The sequence below is a fragment of the Eupeodes corollae genome, chromosome 1 (genome assembly GCF_945859685.1).
Source record: "Eupeodes corollae chromosome 1, idEupCoro1.1, whole genome shotgun sequence".
NCBI classification, from domain to species: domain Eukaryota; kingdom Metazoa; phylum Arthropoda; class Insecta; order Diptera; family Syrphidae; genus Eupeodes; species Eupeodes corollae.
Window position 1 is genome coordinate 216,244,616 of NC_079147.1, and position 13,577 is coordinate 216,258,192.

At 36.5% G+C, this 13,577-nt stretch overlaps 1 protein-coding gene across 1 annotated transcript in view; it reads right to left on the reverse strand.

Moving 5' to 3' along the window:
• LOC129942453 (zinc finger protein 546) overlaps positions 1 to 13,577 on the reverse strand; it is a 130,152-nt gene that overhangs the window by 38,999 nt on the left and 77,576 nt on the right. Inside the window, exons 3-5 of the mRNA XM_056051381.1 lie at positions 12,404 to 13,458; positions 11,958 to 12,341; positions 11,557 to 11,889 (exon numbers count right to left, since the gene is read on the reverse strand). Coding sequence (XP_055907356.1) covers positions 11,557 to 11,889; positions 11,958 to 12,341; positions 12,404 to 13,458 — 1,772 coding nt within the window. The remainder of the gene's footprint in view (positions 1 to 11,556; positions 11,890 to 11,957; positions 12,342 to 12,403; positions 13,459 to 13,577) is intronic.

The following is a 13,577-nucleotide window of genomic DNA, read 5'->3' on the forward strand; positions in this document are numbered from 1 at the left end:
TCCAACTTTCAAAAATTTTCCATTTCTACAGCTTTTTTTGTGTCTCTTTTTCCTTTTTCTATTTTTGTTGTATTAGTGTTGAAGAAAAATGGGAAATGAGACGAACGATTGTTGGTGTTCGGTTGGGTTCTGGCCCGTGGAAGGATGACGAGGAAGACGACCGACGACTACCACTACGAGACGAAAAGGACATATCCAAAAATTTTATAGAATAGAAAAGGTATGGGGACTTTTGCTTGCAATTCTGTCAGAATTTTAGACGAGTTATGATAATTGCCTTGAAGATCTCGCTTTTGGTTGAGAATTGTTTGCAGTTTTCTGTTTCTGTTCCTGGTTCTATTCTGTTTTGCTCTGCTCTGCGGTTATGTCAAATGCAGTTGGTGGAGAGGGAGCACTAAGGAAATAAAATGGCGTCGACATGGACAAAATCGACAAAAATTCGGAACACACGATACTGTACTTTACTTAATCTTTATTATGTTTGTATGTACGGAGGTATATGTAGCATAAGACATGATGGCTAAGGCGATACATTTGAGAGAATTGTGGAACCTTTAAGTCTCTTTTTGTGGAGCATGATGTTTATGGCTATATCCCGGCGAAGGAGCAAGGACATATGTATGTGGTTATATTTATTTTATTTGTAGAAAAAGAATATAGCAAAGAAGTGAACGGGCAGCGAAAGATGTTAATACGGGAAATGCAATTGCCAAAATGGATTAAAGCTTTATTTAGCAATATACATGAGGTTTTAGTTAATTTATTATAGATTTTGAAATAGAAATATGGGTAACAAATCTATGTAAGACGGTTTCGTGGAAGAAGTAATAATGATTCTCATTGATTTTTGATTGACTAAACCATTTTTCTATAAAGCGGTTTATTTTTCTATTGGGAATGTTTTAAGTTTTAAAATTCAATAAGGTATAGCTTAACGTCTAGTATTTGTTGATAGATTTAAGAGTAAAAGGAACAGTAAACTATCTCATAATCGGGCAAAAGTGGTGCTGATAAATTTGTCCCTTTATTATCGACGAGAATGTTTTATAATATTAATTCATTTTTTTTCAAAACATTTTTGTTATTAGAAAACTCAGTTTTTATCCAAAGTAAAAAATAAACAATTATTGTAAATAGAAAATTGAAAAGTAAGTATACCGCCGAGTACATCTTTGTAAGATTGTTTTTAAAAAGAATAAAATTACGTTATCTACTTGTTTTAGAAGAAAATACCATTACCAAAACTCGGACATCCTCTTAAACTTGCTTTGCTTTAAAATTATTTTTGAAGGATTTTTAAGTATACTTGAAAATCAAAGCAATTTGGTTTAATATTATTTTCACGTAACTGTGAACGATTAATATGTATTTATTTTCAAAACAACCAATTTGGAGTCTCAGCACCTGAGGTAAGTATGGTATAGGGGATATACATTGCGGGGATATAATTTGCTGAAGCTATAGGTAGTTGTTAGTAGGTACTTCCATATGAATTTGAATAAGGCTTCAAAGCTTAAACTCTCTGGCTGACAAATTGGACATACGAATAAACATATGTATTAGAGAAATGAATGAATAAACTTAATTTTTTTCAGCTAGTGGGTTCTTCTCCAGAATCGATAACAACCTTCTTTGTCGATTATTTGCTTGAGGAGCCTTATGTGAAGTCAAAAAATACAAACCAACTTAAATAAATATTTATCGAAACACAAAGGATTCTCTTGCGGGGCGAAACGTCAAGATAGCCAGTACTCGTTTTTCACACCTCAACATCCACAAATGAACTTGGAAATCTAAACATCAATCTACCGTCAACCAGATTGAGCATATTGCGATCGACGCCAGACATGCTGCCAGCATCATGGATGTCCAAACTTTCCGAGAAGCTAACATCGACTCGGGCCACTACCTCGTTGTAGCCAAGGTTGTACTTCAGGTTTACAGACCCAAGGCAAAACAGGGATATGCTGGGAGAAGGTACAACGACGAACGGTTACAACTGCAAGAGATTGCCAAATCCTTCTCCGACCGAGTTACAAGTAACCTCTCTCGAAGTTCACTGCCACCAACACAATCTATCGAAAACCAGTGGCAATATTGCCAAGATGAAATCAGACAAGTCGCTTCTGACGTGCTGGGTTTCAAGCACCCACCAACACCGAACCCCTGGTTTGATGAGGAATGTCGGCAGGCAAATGCAACCAAAAAACAGCCACGCAAAGCGGCGCTGCTTAGAAGGACTACAGCTGCTCATGAGCTCTATGAGCAGAAGAGGCGGTAGGAACACCAACTTCTCAGAAGGATAATGAGAGCATGAGAAGCGTACGGTCGAAGATGTCGAGGTTATAAAGCAGGAAAGAAGTTCGAAAGTTTTATGAACAGGTGAAACGAAATTTACAGGTACATGAAACTAGGACCGAAGGCTGCAAAGACGAAAGTGGAAACATCATAGTGGAACCGCAGTCAATGCTGAGGATATGGAAGGACTACTTCTGCAGACTGTATAACGGCGACGACGAATCGCTGTCAGGCCGGATGATGATAAATTCAACATAGCCAACAATCCCGTCCTTCCGACTTAGACGACGTAAAGATTGCCATATCTAAGCTGAAGTCTAAGAAAGCCACTGGAGCGGATGGCTTGAATGCCGAGCTCTTTAAAGCAGCTGGAGATAAGTTGATTAGGAGCATGCACCAACTTATCTGTAAGATATGGTCGGAAGAAAGCATGCCCGATGAACCTTAGTATTGCTTGCACGATCCTGAAAAACGAGACCCTCTAAACTGTACCAACTATAGAGGAATCAGTTCTCTGCCGTAATATGTGAACGTCTAAAACCCATCGTCAACAACCTAATAGGTCCTTATCAGTGTGGTTTTAGACCAGGAAAGTCCACAGTCGATCAAATATTTACATTACGATCCTTGAAAAAACCCAAGAACACCAAATCGACACCCACCATCTTTTCATCGATTTCAAGGCCGCATATGACAGTATCTACAGGGACGAGCTGTATAGAGCCATGTCTAGTTTTGGCATCCCTGCCAAACTCATCCGTTTGTGCAGGATGACCATGGAGAATTCACGCTGCTCCATAAAGTTGGAAACAACTTAACAGAATCTTTCGATGTCAAAAAAAGGTCTTAAACAAGGTGATGCGCTGTTATGGGATTTTTTTTTAACATCGTACTTGAAAGAATAGTGCAGAGCTCACACATCAACACTAGAGGCTCTATCTTTTAAAAGTGTGTCCAATTACTAGAATATGCTGAGGACATTGACATAGTCGGAAGAACTCAGCCTGATTTTCATGGGGCTTTTGTGAGTATTGAAGCAGAGGCGGCAAAAATGGGTTTAACGGTTAATGAGGGCAAAACGAAGTACATACATGATGTCGTTAAGAAGGACCTACAACACCGATATCTTGGTCAAAACGTCACCATCGACAGACATAGCTTTGAGGTAGTCAAGGACTTCGTCTACCTAGGCTCCGCTGTAAACGCAGAAAACAACACCAGTGCTGTGATCAAACGAAGAATAACTCTTGCTAACCGCTGTTTCTTTAAAGTCCTCTCTCGAGGGACCAAAGTGTTGCTATATAAAACCCTTATCATCAACGTCCTGCTATACGGTGCAGAAGCATGGACTTTGACAAAAGCGAATGAAAGCACCTTGGGTCGCTTCGAGAGAAAAGTTCTTCGCGTGATCTACGGTCCCGTATGCATCGAAGGGGAGTGGAGAGGAAGATGGAACGACGAGCTGTACGGGCTGTACAGCGACGTAGACTTAGCTAGAAGGGTAGAAGTCCAACGACTAAGATGGTTGAGTCACGTAGAGCGCAATGCAACCTATGCTCCGGCCTTCGGATCTGCACCCACAGGACAGCGCAGTAGAGGAAGACTGCGGATCAGGTGGCGCGCGAAACTGGAGACATCTAGCAAGGGACCGAGTTAGATGGAGAAGTTTCTTGGGTGAGGCCCTAGTTCACACAGGACTGTAGCGTTACCTTAAGTAAGTAAGTAAGTAAAGTTGTTCTAAATTCGAAAAAAATGAAACTTTTCTGCTTCATTAGATTTATTAAATGCAACTTCAAAAATTCTAAAACAACTAAAACAGGGTTTATATCCCTTAAGAATAAATTGTATGATAATTTTACAAAGTAGTAGTACAAATCTTTGTCTTTTAGATAAAGTTCAAATCATTTTTAGTATCTTACTTATTTTCTGAAAATTATCATAAGTTATTAGTCTTTATTTGACACCATATGAAGTTAGAGGCAAACCTTAAAATTAATGATTGCATAATTTTGAAAAATACGTTTTGAAGAAATATTGTATGTTTATTCAGAATCCATGATTCAATTTGAATTATATGCATAAATTTTAAAAAATACCCGTTTCAAAATTATTTTTATGTTTTTCAATATACATATTTCAAGAACTTGATATGATAGAATTCTTTTAGTCGACGCACGTGACGGATTCGTTAAAAAGACAAAACTTGTTTTAAAACCGTTTTACCTTTTTTTGTTGAAACCCGTTTCAGCACAAATGGTTAAGCATTGGAAAACTAATAACTTGTGAAGGTTTTTAGAAAATTTGATGAAAAACTATAAATATGTATATAGGCATTTCCACAGAATCTTTCATTTTCAACAATTGAAATTTTTTTTTTTTTATTTTGAGGCACATCTATAAACAAACATTTTCTTGGTTGTTTATCATCTAAATAACAAGAAAATACTTGCGTGATTCATTTTGAAACATCGTTAAAAAATATCTTCAGTTCTGTGCAGTGCAGTGGAGATGTGTGCATTCAATGAAAAACCCTCATTTCATACAAAAATTTGATTTTGTACTGTCGTAAAAACTTTGAAACTTAAAAATTTCGATCAACGGCTTGTTTCTACTATTGATTATTCGTAAAATTATCATTCACAATCATTTATTTTTCTGTAAGATCTTATCGATAGGTGTGCCGCTAAAAAAATCACATATTCTATACCAATCACGTTTTTAATTTTAAACTTTAAAATGACATTATTTATTTTTAAATAAAGGCACATGATCCAATTAAATTTTAATTGATTTATTGATTGATAGAGAATAATTTAAGTCTATAAAATACTACCAGAATCGATCGTTGAGAAAGTTATATAGAGAAAAAGATCAGATTTTAATATTTGTAAAAACGGAGGTACTCTAATTTAATTGCTTTGTACTATTTTTTAAATGGTAGCACACCTTTCTTTCGAGGTTTTTCTATCAGTGTATATTATAAATAATTATAAATTAATGATGTTAAGTTGGGTCAAAGGTCGTTGAAATGTTTTTTGTTTATAAAACTTAATAAATTTGCATCTGGTACGCTTGAAATTTGCAATATTTAAGCCTATTTGTTATTAATTTTAATTAAAAATTTTAATCCAATCAAGTCAAAAGTAGATTATATAATTGAAATAAGTCATGATACGAAAATCTATCCACTTAGAAAGAGCCAATTTTATTTCTAAGGCTTAATATACTGTGGTAACATGAAAGTTAAAAATACTGTGGAAATGCCCATATACATAACTGGATATTGAAGAAAAAGACTATAAATTTAAAAAACTGTACTTTATTAATTGAGATAGCCTAAGTATTATACACGTATTTTAACGAATATTAGTTTGTGCAGATATGGTCATTCAAAAGATAAGTCACGACTCAATCTTATCAAATTTGAACATTATTCACCAAAACCAATAATTTTTCGAGTTCAGATATGTTAATCTTGACTTTAATTACGTTTTAAGTTGGCGATCAGTTCTTGTTTGTATGGTTAGTTCCGATATACCGCTTTATAGCTATCAATTCTTAAATTATATATCTTCCGATAAGATACTTTCAAATCTACACTCAAAAGTACTTACGCTCGAAATTGAATTTTAGCTGAAGTGTCTACCCCCAGGAAAAAGAAAAAAAAATACTATAACCTCTCATCGTCATTTTGCGTTTCCTGAATCCTAAATCACAAGAGACTAATAAAGACTCTAAGAAGAGAAAAAGTCCAAGTCCATTCCCATTCATTTTATAGCTCCCACAAACACACGAACACAAAAACTCTAAACTTCAATATTGAACTTTCCGATTTTTCAGAAATGTCAATGATTTCCTCGGAATCCTTAATACGTTGCACGATCCATGCCACTCAATTTTTCTCATATACCAATATATGAGTTCATATAAGGGTGGGTCGGTAAGTCGGTATAAAGCGACGAAATACTACGAGGAGGACAACTACAACTCGACGCCTAGGTATCATGTCGTCTTCCACTTATCTTCTAATGCACTTATGTATGTATGTGAATTCTTAAAAGCTAGGAAACAAAATCCAACGTTGGCATTGCAAGTTTTTCAATGGAGAATCAATACCGATTTTCAAAAACCTTTTTCTCCCCGGAAAAGGATTCCTATTCTACGAGTATGCTCATGGTTTTAGTCAGCGAGGACATATTCACATTTTTCGTTGGAGAAAATGAGGTTTGACTGAAGAGAAAAGTTGATTCGATTTTCTGAGTGCTGCGACATGGCGCATATATCGTCTTCATTTCTTTGGGGAGTGAGTTTGGTCACTTCAAAACTAAAACTATGAGATGGAAAGGAAATGATGTTTTTTGTTTAGGAAGGTGAATTTGTCCACAACTGTGAAATTCACATCTAAACGGAACAATATCTCTTATGTAAAAACTTGAATTTATTTATTTTCGCTAAAAGCAAAAGACAATTAAATTTTTAAATGGTGTCTGGTAATTACTGAAAGGGTGTTTTTAGACGTGTGGTTTTTAAGACGAAGTAAAATATTTAATGTTATGGCCAAGAACTTAGCTTAATTATAAAGATGAGGGTTTGCAGAAATCGGGGTTTTATGCCAGCAGTAACACGCTGAATATTCTCTTCCAAGGCGTCAACGGTCTCGGGCTTACTGCGCATACAAACGACTTTACATAACCCTACAAAGTCTAGCGGTGTTTAATCGCACTATCTTGGAGGCTAAGATAATGCACTCACAAAAGTATTCTTCAATAAATTGATAATGCATCGCGCTAACCGAGATTTGGTAAGAAATAAGTCCGTTTAGTATGAAATGGCAATCCAAACTGAGAATAAATCATGTGACAGCTGTCAAAAAAAACCAATTTCGAAAAAGTATTTCCAAATTGAAACGTCTAAAATTGGCAAGCTTTTGCATTGGAAATACTAGGTGATTTAACTTAATTTGCATAAGTAAATGCCTCTCAAAGGTTATCAACATACTAAAAAGAAATATAGTCTAAGGAAGACCAAACGAACAAAATCTTGGATTTCTTTAACTCAATATTTTATTTTTATTAACCGATCAAAATTGTGAAATTCTCTTAATTCCGATGTACTTTAAAAAGGCTTAACAAAAGACTGCTTATTGAATCTCTGTTGCAATGATGCATCAAGCTCCCTCTATTGGGTGTGGCGGATATTATTATTGTGTATGTATGTATGTATGTTATTCTGATGGCAAAAGTGCTCATTGCATTTACGTATATCGTATTATTACGATATAAAGTAGCTTTTTATGGGTTTTCGGGGATTTTATAATGTTTGATGTGAACATTAGAAATATCGGAGGTTTTTGCAAGAAGTGTTTTAGGTATAACCTACACTGCACAACGAGGACATCATCATAGTGCAGTTTCCTCCATTTTGCAAAGTGAAATGTTTCACTCTAGTTCTTAGGTGGGACGTGTACTCGTATATGATGTAAAAAAAGGGTAAAGGGTTTGGTTTTAAGTTGGTTTGGTTGGTGTAATGGAAGTGTATTGCATTAAATCGGTTAGTTTCATTGCAAATTTTTCACCCACTTTTGCAACATCAGCCAGAGGCCATTATAGGACGACTCGTTGGCAATTGCATTTGAAAATGGAAAAAGCTTTATTTTGGGTATACCTAGACGTATACGTAAACTACATAAACGGTGCAATCTGTGGCCCTCTTAAAGTAGGTATATTTGCTGAGTATATCAAGGAAACAGCTATAGTCATTCCAGTAGATTTTCGCTCAATAGTCGTTCCATATAAGTGGACGACGACGACGATTGAAATGTTTTGTTTATTGTACAATTATACTTCAGTTGTTGATGTGAATTTCACAATAATGTGATTTGAAAATCAGATTTAAAAATAAATTCTGAAGCTTACTTATTTTATGTTTCTACATCGATTGTCCATTTGTATTGTTTACGTTGTTTAAATAAGGAGCACTGAAGTAAAGGTTGTTTTTTAACAGGTATATATAATATTGAAATGGATGATTTTTTTAAGTGCAATGGAATTTACTTATAATTATTATAATTATATAATATAATTATAATTTAAATATGATATAATTTAAATATGATTTCTGGAAAATGGCTGCCAACGTAATCTATTATGGAGCTTCGATTTTTGATGACTTGTTCCGAAATGCTTGGCTATATATACAATCTTTGAGACCAATTTACGGGTCTATAATGCAAAATTACGTGGTTAATAAACGTTTCCTTCAATGAATCAATTGTGGCACTAGCGGTGTGACAAGTTGCGTCGCCGCCGCCGGCTTCTTGAAACCAGAGCACCTGTTAAAAATGGTTTTTCAATCGATGAACGAAAAAGTCAGTACAGCCAAATTGTGATTAAAACTTTTGGCCATCATCGTTCTTAAGGAATTACAGAATAATTATTCTACCAATCCATGAAGCAAACCAGCCTTCTAATTTTTTGGACGTTTAGTGTGTCAACTTACACTTGAGGATTATCACCAATCCAAATTCGGCAGTTTTGTTTACTGACGTATTCATTCAACCAAAAGTTAGCGTTATCGTTGAATAAAATCAGCTTATTTCGTATTTCAGACGGAACCGTAACTTACAAAATAAATTTTTACAATTGGGAAACGTTGTTAAGGCTTCAGTCTATTCATGTTAAAACTTACTTGCTTACTTAAGGTGACGCTACAGTCCGGGCGGACCTGGGCCTCACCTAACATGAGTCTCTAGCCAGCTCGGTCCCTAGCTAGCTGTCTCCAGTTTTGCACACCAAGTTGGTTGAGGTCTTCACCCACCTGCGTGCACAACCTGAGCCGCGGTCTTCCTCCACTGCGCCCCCGCCTACTCTACATGACCTAGCCAGCTAAGCAGTTGGACTTTAATTCTGTTAACTAGGTCAGTGGCGCTGTACTGTACAGCCCTTACAGTTCTTTGTTATATCTTCTCCTCCATTCTCCATCTATGCATACGGGACCAAAAATCACCCGAAGAATTTTTCTCTCAAAGCATCTTTGACAGGTTTCAGGCCTCAGCGCCATAAACCAGAACCGGGTTGTTGAGTGTCTTATAGATGGTGATTTTAGATGCTCGAGAGAGGACTTTACCTTCTCAATTGCCTGCTAAGTCTATTGAATCAGCGATTTCCAAGAGTTATTCTTCGTTTTATAGCGGTGCCTAGGTAGACAAATTTCTTAACTACCTCGAAGTTATAGCTGTCCATGGTGATATTTTGTCCAATACGTCGTTGTTCAATGTCCTTTTTTGATGCCAGCATATACTTGGTCTTGCCCTCATTTAACACTAAACCCATCTTCTGCGCTACCGTCGCAATGCTCAAAAACGCTCCACTGACATCATGTTTTGATCTTCCAATTATGTCAATATCATCTGTGTATCCGAGTAGTTGGATGGACCTTTGGAAGATTGTGCCTCTAGTGTTGACGGTGGAGTTTTGCACAATTCTTTCCAGAGCGATATTGAAGAAGTCGCATGACAGTGCATTCAGCGTGCATTCTCCATCGTCATTCTACACAAACAGATTACTTTGACAGGGATGCCAAAACTAGACATTGCTCTATAGAGCTCTTCCCTATGGATGCTGTCATACGCGCCTTTACAATCGATAAAGAGATGGTGGGTATCGTTTTGAAGCTCCTGGATTTTTTCCAATATCCGCCGTAGTTTGAATATTTGGACTTTCCTGGTCTGAGGCCACAATGATAAGGACCTATCAGATTGTTGAGGAACGGCTTCAGACGTTGACATACTACGACAGAGAGAATCTTGTATGCAATGTTAAGGAGACTGATGCCTCTGAGCTGATGAAATGCTTATTAAAAAACACCCATTAGTTTTGTTTCCTTTTTTTTGAACGGATTTTACAACAATTAAGAACTTAATCACCCTAAAAAAAATAAATTTAAAAAAAAATGGAGTATTTTCTCCAAGTAACTGAATGTGTAGTGATTCGCAATTCGCTGAGGATGACGAAATGAAAAAATGTAGGAAGGAAGGGCTTATAGTTAAATTTTAAGTTCTCAATTATGAAATCATTTTCTATAAACAGCTGATTGTTGATTTTACATTATGGAACACAATCGTTTCACTGAAAGAGTTCCATTTTCTTCGTATTCCTACCTGTCAAGTTTATTTTCAATCAACAATTACCTCAAAAGCTTGATTTCAATCAGGAAGTTTTTGTTCAATGATAGAAATTTTTAATGAAATTTGTAACCAACCTGACAAAATAAATTCGATGATTGGTTTCAATAATGAATACCAATAATAGCTACAACTAGCACCTTAAGTGTTGATGAGTAAAGAAAATATCATTATCAATACCTCCTATTGCGATAGAGGCTGCATTGGAAGGACCTTTATTCGCTATTGATAACCAGCAAAGTTATAAGAATCAGACCTTGATAGACCTCTTATGGTGAAACGTGTGAAGTTTACTTGAACTAAAAACGAGCCCATGCCTGTGATGTCGACGTTTTTTTTAAAGAAAGTTATTGTCTTGGATAAATAAAGGAGTTTAATATCATTCGTATAGAATAGTGGTCCTAAATGTCTACCCTGGGGAACTCCTGATTTGGCAATAAAAGGGTTGACTAAAAAATCTTCTGAATCTAACTTGATAAAATCCAATTGCCTTCAGCTAAAATGTCATGATATTATGAAAAAGTTCGTTAAAAGCTTTAGAATAATTATAGTTAGTACAGGGAAGCTCTTCATAGAAAAATACCACACATTTCCTTAGCTTATTTATACTTATTTTATTGACAGTTAAAAAGTACTCATTAAAATGTATAATAAGGGTCGTCCCTTAAATCTCGGGTGTGAAATTGCAAGCTCTTTTAGACCCTGACTATCAATGTCTTGTTATTAATTCTTCTCTTATCAATGTTTTCTGAGGTCAAATAAGTAAACGTAAACTGCACAAAATTAAAGGAATAAACAGACAAGAAATATAACCACAATTTACTTCGAATGAAATTTAAAACTACGCCAGTTTTTGGGGCTCGATATAAAATTGCATTCTTTTCGAAAAAGGACACTCTCATTAAATAATTTTCAATTCTACTAAGTACATAATTGAGTATCTCCAAAATGTTCTCTAGTAATTTGCAACTTAGTTTATAACTTCCTACCACACATTAGGAGACTATTTATTTTGGAGAGAAAATCCAATATAGTTATAAAATTCTTAATTATTATCTGTGTATAACTGTACTCACTTTGTACGAAATATCTTGCCACATGTATCGCATATGAAACGCTCATCGGTTGTGCGTCCACCCTTGTGGCGTTTTCTTACTGCACCCCCAACCGAATGCACGTATTCCATGTGCTCCTTGTAATTATGTCGCCTCGAAAATGACCGTTTACAAATTTCACATTGGAAAATCTTTTCGTTGGTATGCTGACGCAAATGATGTCGAAGTGAATGTTTGGGAAATGATTTCTCACAAAGTTGGCATTTAATTTTCGAGCCAGACGATTCGAGGGCCTCCAGCCCGCCCTCTGAATGTATTATCCGATGGAATATCAACTCCGATTCATAGGCAGAGCTGGAATTTTTCAATTAGAAAGTGAATTTATTTTTATTGAAGTGATATTTTTGAGGTTGGTTTCTTGCCTAAATGTGCAATCGGAGCAATTCCAGGATTTCTTTGGATCTTTTTGGGATGATGGGGATGAAGCTTCATTGGCCGCTGATGGTGGTGGTTTTTTAGAAGTTGAAGCCACACATATTTTGTATCTTCTATGGGAGCCAAGTTCCTGAGGTAGGGTGAAGGCTTCTCCGCACAGAGGGCATATGTGTTTCATCTCAGGATGGATAGTGTTGAGATGAGCTTTTAGCTCGGATTTGGTTGCAAAGGAGTGCGTGCAATACGAGCACTTTCTTCTTGAGCTTTCCGTTGAATTCTTCTTGGGTTCTTGATGTTGAGTGTCTTTTGGGTCCTTACAGCCCTGAGGGTGGTTTATTTGGTGTAACATGGCTTCAACTTCCGAAGTGGACCTTAAAAAATGAAAGTAAGCATAATTTGAAACAGCTCAAAAAGCTTCATAACTTAAACTTACACATGATGACACTTTTCGCACTTTAAATCGTCCCCGATTTCTTTCTTGGCCTTGGTGCTTCCTTCCATTTTTCCTTTATTCAGCTTTGCATTGGAGTTTTGCCGGTGGAGCTTGGTTTTGCGGTGCTTGATTGCAGCCTCCGGGTCATTGAACTCTTCATTGCAGATCGAGCAGTAGAATCGTCGTTTATTGTGCTTGAACTTTTCATGCCTCTGCAGAGCCATCTTCGACTTGTGCACTTCATCGGGACATAAAGCGCATCGGAAGCGTGACTGGTATTCATCTGATGCTGTGCCGATGGCTTCCGTCTTGAATTCTTCACAACGAAGTGCATGTTGGCGAAGCTCTACGTTATACCGAAAGTTTCTATGACACTTCAGGCATTCGATTGAGACTTTTTTGCTTATAATTATCGGCACCGATCGATTTATAGCCATTATGACCTCTCGATGGTCACTTCCGAGCAGATGACGCCTCATCTGGTTATTGTCTTCACATTCGAATTGGCAAAAGCTGCACCAAAACCTCCCAGGGCCTTCAGTTCGATCTCGATGCTCTACAGAGTTCCAATGGTTTAAAAAACGCTCCTCGTCGTTGGCATAGAATTTACAGGGGCTACACTGAAATGGCGATTGAAGAACTATCTGGTGGATGTTATCCAGAACCATGCCATACGACTTGGCCAGATCAGTCCGTCTCCGAACATAATGATAGTGAGATATTAAATGTTTGCCCATTAAATACCTTTGCATTCGGTGTTTGCAAATATCACACTTGACAAAAGTTTTTCGGCGTTTTCTTTTATTCGGGCCAACAACATCTGGTTCGGGAGAGACATTTCGTTTGAAAAGAAATTCTGGCAGAGTAGGTTGCAGGAGCGTCTGAGAAGACCCTTTAAGTTTGTTGTCTATACCGGCTCGTTCAAGTTGTTCTTCAGTTTCTGATTTTTTCAAATGCACTGCTGATTTTAAATGTTTGTCGAAAATAGTTTTGGTCTTAAGTTTTCGACAGCAGATATTGCACCAATAGTCTTGCGGTGGAAGGGCTGGAATAGTCTGTATGTGAAAAATTAAATTGAGTTATTCAAGGTTTGTAAAAATATAGGTTTGACATTTAAAAGTGCTTATGAACTATGATTAAACAAATCAGGTTTTTTTGTTAATTGTTAAAACGG